We start from the raw sequence: 14439 nt of genomic DNA on the forward strand, positions 1-14439 counted from the left end.
ACGCGTTTACCTTTCCAACTGTCATCATTTCATTCGGTCCACAAAGTATGGCTCCGGTAGAAGATGGATTTACTGTGTAGTAGCATTCAGCCATTCTTGAAGGAAGCTTATGGCTAGGCACCTGTCTTTCTCGACGAGAATAACACTGGAGATACCGTCAGGGGACCTCCCTGATCGCTGCAGGAGCTCCCTCCTAGACTCGATCTGCAACGGCACGTCCCTGATGCTCCTGTTCGTTGGATTTGCGTACCCATCAGAAGAACCTCTCAGCGACTGAATTAATGTTGCTTTGACTGAAAATTGAGCAACGCAGCTATACAATACCTGTCGGGGTGCTGCTCCCGAACGAAGCAGAAGCCACCGTTGCAGAGGTTGCAGGCGCCTGCAAGCATAGAGCACTTCACCCTCACAGGCTGCTGGGCGCGGACGAGTTGCTGGGTTACGTCCTGATTCTCAGCAGCGAGATACCCCGTAGCACCCCCCAAGTCGCTCTTCTTCTTCCCAGGCTGCGGGTCGCGGGCGCGTACCTGGTTCGGCGCTCGCCGATATGCTGCGCGCGGTTCTTTAGATCGACGATCTGGGTGGCGATGTTGCGGCGGGGGTACCACGTCCGGATCAAGTATAGAATCTTGCGGACGGCCGTCACCCAGCCGCTGGCCCTGAGGTCTGGACGGAGGCTGTGGGCGAAGTCGTCGATGCAGTCTTCGATGTCGTAGGCGGCCTCGCAGAGGATCTGCTTCATCCAGTCCTCCGTCTGGTCGTCGTGGCCCTCCTCGCACTTGCTCAGGTTGCTGAGGAAGGCCTGCATGCTGGCTAGCTCGTCGGTGATAAATTGGATGTCGCCCTGGATGCCACGGATCAGGGCATACTCCTCTGCGAGGAGGGCGCAGATTTCGTGGAGCGCTCAGCTAGGCTAGGGCACGCGCGGATCGCGGAGAAGGGGAGGCGGGGGCATCCTGTGCGCTGGATCTGGGCGCGGATGTTGGCGTGGATCTGGTGCGCGGAGGTAGCAGCTGGGCGAGGGATTTCGCAGAGGTAGCAGCTGGGCATGCGGCGGGCGGCTCGCGGTGGTTGAAACGGTCACGACGCGATTCGCGTAGGGATTTGCGTGCTTGAGGATCGCGGCGGCGGGAGGATCGCGGAGGCCGGGTATCCGGAGGTCGGGCGGGCGGAGGCGGGGGCAGTCTACAGTATGCGCTTAATAGTTAGTAGAGATTGAAAGGATTGAACATACAAGCAATAGCATTCCCTCCCGTCTGCTGAGGGCAAAGGTCATGAGCGGATCAACATGGTCCGTAATAGTTATACGAGTCATGTCGGTCCGGTCCAAAATTTAAACATACAAACTTTTTTTAGGTTTAGACCATATCGGACCGTGCACCAGGCAACACGAATATCTATACTATACTTAAAGTACCAGTTTCAACGGTCGTCATGCGTCATTTTTTTACAAATAACCCCTCACAGCTATTTTAAATTAATCTGTTGCATGTCTATAGATGCCAAACGACGTCCGACACGGGCTAGATGCACGCGGGCCACAACTATGACACAGTCACGTCATGTCGGCCTGCTAACTGTGTTGTGCCAGTCCGTTAGCCCGTCGATCCATTTAATTAAATCAGCGTAACGACGTCCGACACGGGCTAGATGCACGCGGGCCACAACTATGGCACAGACACGTCATGTCGGCCTGCTAACTGTGTCGGGCCAGCCCGTTAGCCCGTCGATCCATTTAATTAAATTTAAGTAGGGTTTGAACCCGTGCCCTAATGGATGAAGGGTGGGAGACACTGGGTGAAACTGCCTAACCAGTAGAACATCACGCTAAGATGTTTTTAATATTGAATATAAATTGTATATAAGTATATACGTTTTTTGTAAAATAAAAAAATAATCGTGTCGGACCGGACAAGCACTACGGGCCGAGGCTACAGCCCAAGCACGACACGACGTTCTTTGCTCTTGCAAGCATTAGGTCGTTTCTGAGACCACATTGGCTCAATGGACTACATGGTGTTTGAGGTTGCTGAATTGGATGGAGCAATAATGAATTGTCACACTAACAGCAAAATGAAAGGTTATTTGTTGGTTTTAAACGTTAGTAATTGCTACGAAGTAGCGTAATTTATATGGAGCACATTCAGTTTTTATTGATGTCTGACTTTAACAATCACTCCATATTTTAATCTATTTTTTTATAAGTTTGACTTCATGAGACTTATTTTATAAACTTGATCTCACAAACTTTCTCTTATTTGGTATCTGTATGATCGAATTATGTCATTTTATAATCTCTATTCATTCAGTTAATCGTTGTGAACTCTCTTCTAATCGCTCACTTCATTGGTCGTGTTGTACCAAGACATATTTGCATGGAGTAAACAATAACATCAGCTAGCCAAATTAAAAAATATATTATACAGAGAGCGGAGATAATCAATAAAAAATCTTAAATTTTTTTGATGGATAGTTTACGTGAATATTGTTGTAAGCCGTCGCAACGCACGGGCAACCGACTAGTATAGTTTTATATGCATGTGTTGGTCACCATCCATGCCATGCGTCGGCTTGAGTTGATCGTACGTAGAGAACGAATAAGTGAGACAGAGGACGGTAGGGGGGAATGGTTGACGTGTTTCTTTTGATCCGCGTGACAAACCTATCGGCTCTCACCGCGTACATGTTATGATTTCCTGTAACGCTCAAGGCAACTGCGGGTACGACCGTACGAGACTGGGAAATGGACATGAGACACGCTTATCCGTTATTATCAAATCCATGGCGTACAATAACGCCGTGGTAGGAGCGAAGCTTCCAAGTGGCAACCGAATTCACAACGCGCGTGAATTTACCATCCTCCTTGGCTCCGTCCGTTCCCTTCCATATAAATCGCCACGACTACCACGTCGATCGATCGTGTCACCACCACCCAAAAACAAACTGTTTTTGCGTCGCCGATCGAGTCCGCCGCAGAGTAATGTCGCACAAGGTGGCGACAATGCCGATGACGACCATCGAGGTGACGGTCCTGTCCGGGGAGGACGTGCGACGAGTGCCCTCGGGCCGGCCCCTGTGCCGCGGCGCCTACGCCGTGGTCCACACCGCGTCGTCCTCCGCGCCCACCCGCGTCGACCAGGACCCCGACTGCCACGGCTACCCGCACTGGGGCGATGCGGTGCGCGTGGCGCTCCCGGCGGGCGCGCGCTGGCTGGACGTCGAGGTCTGCCGCGCGCGCGCCGGGGGCCAGTCGGAGCCCGTGGCCGCGGCGCGCGTCCCCGTCGAGGACTTCACCGTCGGGCCCCCAGGCCACCTGCATTGCCTCAGCTACCGGCTGTTCCACTCCGCCGGCGGCATGCAGCGCCGGAACGGCATTGTCAACATCACCGTCAAGAGGCTCGATGGTGGCGCGCCGCCGGTGGAAGGGAAGGCGATGTTCAGGTCGGCCGCGAAGGCCGTGGACGCCGCCGGCGCGAGCGGGAGTGGCTCATGCTGCGCCGCCGCCGTGGAGCAGGGGAAGCCCGCGGCGCCTGCTGGCGCCGTGATGGGTTACCCCGTTGGGTGCTAGGCGATTCGGCATGCTAGTTAGGATCCACGTTCTTATATGACCTGAGAATATATCTGATCAGTACTCGCTAGTACTCAGGGTCGTTTGGATTTTGTTCATGCATGGAGTGCTTCAAAAAGTCTAATAAAGAAATAACAGATTAACAGCCCTTGTCAAATAATCTGCTGCATTTAGCATTGTTTATTTTCTGCTGTTCTTCATGCTTTGTTAGTTCTTCTCACTCGAATCTCAAGTTGTCTCAAGGAAATCGCCCTTGGGCATTGTTCTGTATGAAAAAAAAAATCATGTATAGTGAAGCTTGAGGAGCATGACGTCCCATCATATTGATGTTCAAATCCTTCTATCTGACGTGAGCCATCCTGTAAACTTGTCGGTATGTATCCTTATCTACTCTCACTGATTTCTTGTATCCTGGATAATCTACATTACAAACATATGTATATTGTAACTGCATGTAGAATTTTCTTAGACCGAGTTTCTTGTGTTCAGTATAATAAAAAAAACTCGATCGGAAATTATATTAAGAAGACACCGAAACGTGATCTTGCCCACGTGCTGGACGTAAACTAAGAGCGGATAAGACGCAGCGAAAGAATATTTTTAACCAAGCTAGAAAAAATCGTTCTCAAGAGGGATCGAACTCATAAACTGTAGGTGCTACTAAAAAAAGCCTTAATTATTATAGCCTCTTTCGCTTGTGTTCGGTATAATCAACGCTAGAAACAGCATGTAGTTTTAACAGCTGTGAAGAATTTCCTTGAATCAACACAGAAGTTTGCACGCATGTACAGAAATTTGCACAGAGCTGTTCCAGTCCATGGTCAGCTGCGACTGAGCAGGTTACGAATATTTTTCCTTTCGAACGAATGGCAGTGCCTAATCTGTGTTCATACATGGTCTTGCAATCAAAATCAAAGCAAAGCAGCAGTACAATTTACTGTTTGAATGGTGTCGCGCGTGGGTTTCGTTATGAAATTCCATCTCGGTTACATGGATGCCAGTTGCGCTGTAATTCGCCCCTCAGTCAGCCCTCAAGTCTGCACATCAGCAGCACGTGGAGTGCACTCGTCGCTGTGCTGATCCAGTGGCAATTGCGCAAATAAATGTTCCCAGATTCAGAAATCCATGACAAGGGGAAGCACAAGCACAACAGAGAATGGTCTCAGATACTGGACCCATGAGACGCTCTCGCTTACCGACGTCCAAATATCCAAAATACAGAAGAGACCAGATTCTGAGGAACGCTCAGGTCGACTCCAACGCCCAGGCTTCCTGTTCTATCCACTATCTCATATTATATTCCAAATCTAATCATATGTATAATTTATAGTACAAAACAATAGTTTACGTGCTCATATGTATGTTTACTGCGCTCATATGTATGCTTACTGATTATAGCCTTACCCCACCATACCTAATGTAGCTTGAGGGGATTCTTCTCTAATAACTCCCCCATATAAAAAAGGAGATGAAATTACCTCAATATATCGAGGGATAGGACTGAAAACGAGTCAAACCTAGCTTGATTCAGTGAACTAGCAAGCCGAGCTCAACTCGATCCGGTAGTATTGTGAGCTGGAAGATGAGTCTTGGTTCATCGGTGTCTCGCGAACCACCACAATAAATCACATTTACGACATAAATGATATATTTTCACTATGCTCCCTCCATCTCATTGATTAAGACGTGCATGTATTTGGAAAACTCTACCTTTTAAATCTTCAACTAATAATTTAGTAAAAAATATATTTTACTGTATACATGCTATAAATTTGGATTTATATAACAAATACTTTAAGATGATGGTGTTCTTGTACTTATTGATGATATATTTTAAGATATGAATGATACAAGAATTGCTTTAAAGACCGCACAAAAAAATTATATGCTCTATTCAATGGGATGAATAGAATATATAAAATAAAAACATGTACCAAAAAATCAGTAACATATTTTACATTACATCTAGCATTGTATCCATAAAAATAAGAAAACAAATATATAACATAATAATATAAAATAGTGTAACAATATAACACCAAATCGACGAGACTAGCTCGCGAGCCCTGCCTCGAATCGACTCGCTTCTCCAACATTCGGACTCGTTTAGAATTCCAAGACTCTCCAAGCCAAGGTTGAATGAGCTCAAGCCGACTCACGAGCCTCGAACTTTTTTAGTCCTGGAGAGAGCATTATGCTCCCTCTATACTTTAATTGAGTTGTTTCTTTGCTTTACTAATCATATTTAATCTCTACAACGTAATAATAATGTGTATTGTGGTAGTATACATATTTTATGTTTTTTTTAAAAAAAATTAACTGATAAAAAATATTGAATAATTGAGTTATAAACTTATAGTAAACTAGGGAGTTAAAATTAGTATAAAATATAAATATAAAATGACAAACATTACTATGATATGCAAAATCTGTGTGACAAAATATCATCGTAACACTAATATTATATTAACAATATTAATATGTAACATTATTATAAATACGCCAACTCAAATAGAATGAACTGATGTCAAACAAATATTATAATATCGCACAAACATTATAATATCTTTTGTCAATGCGGACACGACCTACAGATCGGTAATTTAGATGCTCTTAAGCTTTTATTAAATTTATGTAATAGTCTATCACCTACAAGTGTGTAAGTTGAGGTTAAAAATACCAGGGTGAGTAATTTTTTTATACATGCCAGATTCACCAAATGAAAAACTAACCATGAGTTCTCACATCACCTAGATATGTGTCCGATTGAAATAGTGATTTCGTCCACTTCTTTTCTGCAAATGCATCATGGATAGGGGTGGATATCAAGACAGCTTGGCTCGTTATGGCTCGTTACTGTAACGAGCCTGCTCGGCTCGACTCGTTATACTAACGAGCTAAACAACTGGCTCGACTTGGCTCGTTAGAAAGCTCGAGCTAGCTTGTTAGGCTCACGAGCCACAACTAAATACAAAGATCTATGTACATAAATATATATAACCGAAAAGGAATCATATTTTAAGTGTTTAACACTACAAGCGCAAAAATTTTATAATATTATTATCATATCATCGTCCTAGCTTCTAACTTTCAATATTAAATTAAATAACCAAATATGTATTAACTTACAGATTTACAAACCCTTATTATAATAAGATAGCAACAAGCATCATTATAAAGCAATTCATCATCCATTCCACAAATACGTAATATTTCATTGCACGACACTAAAATCATATGCTGCTAGAAACAAAGTTCACAAAATTATAACCAATAATCAAATATTAAATATACAATGTAGGTATTGAAAGTCGCCTAGAGGGGGGCGAATAGGCAAATCTGAAATTTATAAACTTTAAGCACAACTACAAGCCGGGTTAGTGTTAGAAATATAATCGAGTCCGAAAGAGAGGGCGAAAACAAATCAACCAAAGAAATAGAGCGGATGACACGGTGATTTGTTTTACCGAGGTTCGGTTCTTGCAAACCCACTCCCCGTTGAGGTGGTCACAAAGACCGGGTCTCTTTCAACCCTTTCCCTCTCTCAAATGGTCACCTAGACCGAGTGAGCTTTTCTCCTCAATCAAATGGGTCACTTAGACCCCACAAAGACCACCACACAATTGGTGTCTCTTGCTTTGATTACAAGTGTCTTGAGAACAAGAATGGGGAAGAAGAAAAGCGATACAAGCGACAAGAACTCAAATGAACACGAAAATCTCTCTCTCACTAGTCACTAATTGTTTGGAGTGATTTTGGACTTGGGAGAGGATTTGATCTCTTGTTTGTGTCTTGGAGTGAAGTCTAGAGCTCTTGTATTGAATGCAATGGCTGAAAAACTTGGATGCATTGAAGTGGTGGTGGTTGGGGGTATTTATAGCCCCAACCACCAAACCAACCGTTGGGGTTGGGCTGCTGTCGATGGGAGCCACGTCACCCAACCGTTAGGGTTCTGACGGTTTCGACCGTTAGAGCTCTGACATCTTGGTGCACCAGACAGTCCGGTGCCGCACCGGACAGGCACTGTTCACTGTCCGGTGTGCCTCTAGCGCCTGCTCTGACTACTGCCGCGTACTGTAGCTCTGTCAGGGCACTGTGCTGTCGACCGTTGCGCTGATAGCCGTTGCTTCGCTTGGCGCACCGGACATTCCGGTGGCACACCGGACGGTCCGGTGAATTATAGCGGAGTGCGCCTGGAAAAACCCGAAGGTGAAGAGTTTGAGGTCGATCCTCCCTGGTGCACCGGACAGTCTGGTGCGCCAGACCAAGGTTCTCTTCGGTTTCTTCTGCTCCTTTCTGTTGAACCCTAACTCGGATCTTTTTATTGGTTTGTGTTGAACCTTTGGCACCTGTAGAACTTATAATCTAGATCAAACTAGTTAGTCCAATTATTTGTGTTGGGCAATTCAACCACCAAAATCATTTAGGAAAAGGTTTGACCCTATTTCCCTTTCAATCTCCCCATTTTTGGTGATTGATGCCAACATAAGCCAAAGTAAATATAAGTGCAGAATTGAACTAGTTTGCATAAGGCAAGTGCAAAGGTTGCTTGGAATTAAACCAGTTTATACTTTCATAAGATATGCATGGATTGCTTTCTTTCTTTTAATATTTTGGACAACATTTGCACCACTTGTTTTGTCTTTGCAAATTCTTTTGGAAATTCTTTTCAAAGTCTTTTTGCAAATAGTCAAAGGTATACGAATAAAATTTCGAGAAGCATTTTCAAGATTTGAAATTTTCTCCCCTTGTTTCAAATGTTTTTCCTTTGACTAAACAAAACTCCCCCTAAATAAAATTCTCCTCTTAGTGTTCAAGAGGGTTTTACTATTTGAAAGAAGATCAAATATTTTAGATACTAATTTTTTAAAAACTCATCCTTAAAATATAGATACCAAATGAAACAGAATTTCTTAGAGGAATACTAATTTGAGAGATACCAATTGAAAACATTATAACCTTTATCTCGATTTTTTTTGAAATTGGCGCAGTGGTGCGGTCCTTTTGCTTTGGGCTAACATCTCTCCCCTTTGGAGCCCTACTACTTTCTCCCCAATGGTATGAGTAATAAGAGTGAAGATTATACCAAAGTGGATAGCGATGCGGAGAGATGGTGAAGGGTAAATAATACGATGAAGTGGAGTGGAAGCCTTGTCTTCGCCGAAAACTCCATTTCCCTTTCAATTTATGACTTAGCATAAGAATTTACTTGAAAATACATTAGTCATAGCACATGAAGGAAATATGATCAAAGGTATATAAATTAGCTATGTGTGCAAGGTATCAATCAAAATTCCGAGAATCAAGAATGTTTAGCTCATTTCTAAGTTTGGTAAAGGTTTTCTCATCTAATGGTTTGGTAAAGATATCGGCTAGTTGTTCTTTGGTGCTAACATAAGCAATCTCGATATCCCCCCTTTGTTGATGATCCCTCAAAAAGTGATACCGAATGGCTATGTGCTTAGTGTGGCTGTGTTCAACGGGATTATCCGCCATGCGGATTGCACTCTCATTATCACATAAAAGAGGGACTTTGCTAAATTTGTAGCCATAGTCCCGGAGGGTTTGCCTCATCCAAAGCAGTTGCGCGCAACAATGGCCTGCGGCAATGTACTCGGCTTCAGCGGTAGAAAGAGCTACTAAATTTTGTTTCTTTGAAGCCCAAGACACCATGGATCTTCCCAAGAACTGACAAGTCCCTGATGTGCTCCTTCTATCAATTTTACACCCTGCCCAATCAGCATCTGAATAACATATTAAATCAAAAGTGGATCCCTTGGGGTACCAAAGACCAAACTTAGGTGTATGAACTAAATATCTCAAGATTCTTTTCACTGCCCTAAGGTGAACTTCCTTAGGATCGGCTTGAAATCTTGCACACATGCATACGGAAAGCATAATATCCGGTCGAGATGCACATAAATAGAGTAAAGATCCTATCATCGACCGGTATATCTTTTGATCTACGGATTTACCTCCCGTGTCGAGGTCGAGATGCCCATTGGTTCCCATGGGTGTCTTGATGGGCTTGGCATTCTTCATTCCAAACTTGGTGAGTGTGTCTTGAATATACTTGGTTTGGCTGATGAAGGTGCCCTCTTGGAGTTGCTTGACTTGAAATCCTAAGAAATACTTCAAATCCCCCATCATAGACATCTCGAATTTTTGAATCATTATCCTACTAAACTATTCACAAGTAGATTTGTTAGTATACCCAAATATGATATCATCAACATAAATTTGGCATACAAACAAATCATTTGCAATGGTTTTAGTAAAGAGCGTAGGATCAGCTTTGCCGACTTTGAAGCCATTAGTGATAAGGAAATTGTTGGGGGCCTTCGGCTTCCGAAGGTCCTCAAAAACATGATTTAACAATGTTTCTGGAGTAAAGTACATTAACAGGTATCTTCGGACTCGGATCAGAGCCACAGTATGAAGAAGCACAAAGAACACGAAGGTTGGCGCAGAGCCGAAGCTGTGTGTAGAAGAGCTTCGGGATAACGGCAGAAAAGGAAACCGACTTAAAGATGAAAAACCAGATTAGACCTCGAAGAATTATCATAGAGTTATTGATAAATGTAAAGGGCATTAATGTAATTTTGCATGGGCTGCGACCTGTGCCTATAAATAGGTGAACAGTATCCCCCGTACTGTTCACGCTGACTTGGCATTCACTTTTGTGCCACACTTGTACTTTCTCTCCTTCAAGTTGAAGGTACATTCGTAACGTATCTTTGTCTACATAAGTAATATAAATAAAAGTATATTAATAATAATGTTTATAGAAATCATACTACCTTCCGTATTTTGTTTGAATATTCTTCATTCTTTATTATAATTATGAAGGTACGTCTTTCATGACCTTCGTCCTAAATTCATTATATCCGAAGGGAAATAATGATTAGGAGGACGAAGGGCTCTTGATATTTAACATTTTATGTTGCCTTGTTCTTGATTCATAGCATTTGAGAACAAGTCTCCAACATTGGCGCCCACCTCCGGTGAACTCACTTCCATTTTCTGAGTCTTGAACACTTTCGGCAAGCATCACCTTCGTCATGCCGCCGAAAAAAGCTTCAGCAACAGGGGCTGGTACTTTACAGCCGCTGGATCCCAATCAGGACGTCCTTTCTCTTAGAGAGGCCCGAAGCCAGAAGAGGAAAGCTGTTAGTCCAACACCTCCGGAGGATGACTTGGATCAAGAAATCCAAAATCTGGAGATCCTTCAACAACAGGTGCAGCGCAAGAAGGAGAAGATGGCTCGTCTAGCCGATCTTCAGAGACAGATAGATGAAGCTTCTGAAGAGGTTCGCCATCTTGTTCAAGATGATCAGAGCCGAAGGCCTCCACGCAGAGAGCTCCATCAGGAAGGCTTCCATAATGAGGACGACTGGTATGAAGATTTCCATCATGGAAACTTCGCTTTCGATGATGCTTCTCCACTCTCAACAGAATTGCAGGCTACACCATGGCCCCAGTCTTACAAGCCACCCCAGTTACCCATGTACGACGGTCATACAGACCCGAAGCAATTCTTGATGAGCTACGAGGCAACCATATCTTCGTATGGTGGCAATACTGCAGTCATGGCAAAATCCTTTGTCATGGCCGTCAAGAGTGTTGCTCAGACCTGGTACTCCTCTCTTCGGCCAGGGACAATCACTTCTTGGCAGAAGTTGAAGGATATGCTGATAACTAGCTTCCAAGGGTTTCAGACGAAGCCAGTCACTGCTCAAGCTTTATTTTAGTGTACCCAGGACCACGAAGAATACCTCCAGGCGTACGTCCGAAGGTTTCTGCGTCTGAGGGCACAAGCGCCAACAGTGCCCAATGAAATTGTCATTGAGGCCATGATTAAAGGGCTTCGGCCGGGACCTTCAGCGCAGTACTTTGCCAGGAAGCCACCACAAACATTGGAGAAACTGCTCTAGAAGATGGATGAATACATTCGAGCTGACAATGACTTCCGCCAAAGAAGGGAGGAAGCATTCAGGTTCTCTGAAATGACCAGGGGCTTCGGAGGAAGATTTCACCCGAGGCACGTTAGGTCAGTTCATAACTGCTCAAACTGATGATCGAGGGAGTCAGCAGCAAAGGCCACAATACTCTTCACAAGCTTCGGGCCAGCAGCAAAGTTCTTTTCGGCCGCCAGCGCCAAGGGGCAGAGGCGCCAGGGGCTTCGGGGGAAGGTTTGGAGACCAGCCAAGAAAAATCTATTGTCTATTCTGTGGTGAAGACAAGGGCCATACCACCAGGATGTGCCATGTTACCATCCAGAAACAGAAGGAGATAGCAGAAGCGGCAGCGCAACAAAGTCAGCCGAAGCAGGTCATGCACACTGCTTCGTATCACTCGCTTTATATTCCAGAATACGTAGGCAACCACTCTGCAGCTTCTGTTGCTTCGGCGAGCCAACCCCAAGCATCTTGGCAGCAGCCTCCACCGCCACCGCCGATCCAGCGAGGGCAGCAGCCAGAAGGGAGTCAGCACAGTCATCTTCAGCGGGATTTCAGAGAGGAGTCTGAAGCTCGCACAGTCAACAGCACTGTGCCAGAGTCGAAGCACATTTATTGACAAATATCCTACCTCAACAGCAGTTCTTTTGCATTTTTTACATACAATATTACCTTTTTGTTAATAAGGAACAATTATGAAGAATTTAAATGTCTTTTATTGAATTTCAAATTCCTTATAATACTTTCGTCTTTTACCATAATAGAAATATGTTTTTTCCATAGGCTTGAGTTGCCGAAGCATACGAATTTATGCTGATTTGAAGGACCTTTCTATTACCAAAAATTTGATCTAACGGACACAGTACAAATTGTTCGATACAGTAAAAAGTCGTTCCTAAGGGAGCGCAGTGTAAGTTTTCTAAACCTACAGCGAAAAATAAACGCTGATTCCGCTGAAAGTAAAAGGCGAAGAAGCTCCTAAGGGAGGCTTACAGCGAAAAATAAACGCTGATTCCGCTGAAAGTAAAAGGCGAAGAAGCTCCTAAGAGAGGCTTACAGCGAAAAATAAACGCTGATTCCGCTGAAAGTAAAAGGCGAAGAAGCTCCTAAGGGAGGCTTACAGCGAAAAATAAACGCTGATTCCTCTGAAAGTAAAAGGCGAAGAAGCTCCTAAGGGAGGCTTACAGCGAAAAGTCAGCGTTGATATAAAAAGTGTGTGTGCTTTATTACAGGGATATGTATCTGAGGCACAAATATCATCTTGCATAACATAACATCATCACATCATTTTTGCATAACATAAGCACCATACAGCATAGTGCATCTGGAACAAGAAAGGGATACAATGTTGACCTTCGGAGCATATTTTGGAAAAGAGAAAATCGTGCTAAGGCACAAGACAAATCGAGACGAAGAGTAGCCTCATTGGAGAGGCAACACAAAACTTTTTTATAGCTTCGGAGAATATTTCACGAAGTTTGGATGTCCTTCATCAAAGAAGCAAACAAATCCTTGTGATATAGAAAAGATTTTCTTCACGAAGCATGAAAAGAAGGGAAGGTGTTTTTTCGCCGAAGGCTCAAAAATGGTATGTATGCAAAGTTTCATGCATCGTAAAGAATTAAACTATAGATAGATTATATATTACATTTAAAGTTACAATATATTACACATTTTACGTTTCAAATGTTTCTACAATAGCATTCAATCCTCTTTAAGCACTATCTCTGCAGCTTCATTCAATAGTTGGTTGACAACCTTGTCTATAATGGCTTCGGCCATTCTTTTAATTTCATCGTCCCCCTTCGGGTGGGGGCCCGGAGATGCCTCAGCAGGTTCTGAGGGAAGAAAAGATACGGCTATATTACTATTACAAATCGCGAATAGAGTCTGGAATTAAAAATTACAGCATGATAAAAACCACTAATTAATACCTATTTGCCCTTCGGGCTCTGTACTTTTCTCGGCAGCTTCCGCTACTTTTCTAGCGTCGTGGATGCCTTTTTCACTCCTTTGAATAATTTCTTGCGCCAATTCTCGGCCGCCGTTATCCCAGATATCGGTGAAGAATTTCCCACCGACCATGCTTGCTGCGGGTGAGGGGTCTTTAATGTCTTCAGAGGACAAGGTAGCTTCGGACTGCGCTAAGGATTTTACATGCTCGCAGCCTTTTCTCTCCAAAACAGCAGCAATCCCCCTAGCACCCGAAAAAGCACAGATGTCACCACGACTATTCAAGATTTCCTCGAAGGCCTCTGCTTCGTGACTGATCCATTCCATTGGACCTTCAGGATTGCCTCGTGAAAATTCTCTTCACTAGAGAATGCGCCAACGCTGGCGAAGCTAGATTTTATCTTTTTAACGCACTCTATGGATTTAACATAGCATTTCCTCTGGGATGCATGAAGCTCTTTAACACTTATCTCTAAATGATTTGCCAATTGGTCACTAAGCTCTCGTTTTGTTTCTTCAAGTATACGCTCTTCTTTAGCTCTAGCTAGCTGTTTCTGAAGATCTTTAATTTCACGTCTTTGGGCTTCGGCCTGGGCCTTTGAGGCAGCTTCGTCATTTTTTACCTTGTCCACCAATGTAAGCATAATTTTATCCTTTTCCAGAGCTTCATTTCTTAGTTTAATAACTTCTGATCGTAGGTTGTTGAATGCAATTTCATAGCTCTCGTCTTCGGCATTCTTTTGTGCTCTCAATGCGTTACTTAGAATTAAACCCTATATGTAAAAAAAAAGGGGTTGGTATAAGAGTAAAAGAATGAGTTACGAATTATAAAATTTGTAAACATCCAATTCCCATACCTTCAGGCTATTGTACGCAAGACTATCCGCAAGATCCTCCTTTGTCATAGCGCATAATCCAGCTTCGAGCTTCGGAAACCCCATACGTCTAGACATCTCCCGA

The 14439-nt window shown here is 43.7% G+C and overlaps 1 protein-coding gene across 1 annotated transcript; it reads left to right on the top strand.

The window, feature by feature from the left end:
* Positions 1–2946: 2946 nt before the first annotated feature.
* On the top strand, positions 2947–3757 carry LOC100285447 (BAP2). Its single transcript, NM_001364439.1, has one exon. It carries the CDS (start codon positions 2981–2983, stop codon positions 3566–3568), a length of 588 nt encoding a protein of 195 aa, NP_001351368.1. The 5' UTR covers positions 2947–2980; the 3' UTR covers positions 3569–3757.
* The last annotated feature ends 10682 nt before the right edge of the window (positions 3758–14439 follow it).

The sequence above is a fragment of the Zea mays genome, chromosome 7, assembly GCF_902167145.1.
Source record: "Zea mays cultivar B73 chromosome 7, Zm-B73-REFERENCE-NAM-5.0, whole genome shotgun sequence".
Lineage (NCBI taxonomy): Eukaryota > Viridiplantae > Streptophyta > Magnoliopsida > Poales > Poaceae > Zea > Zea mays.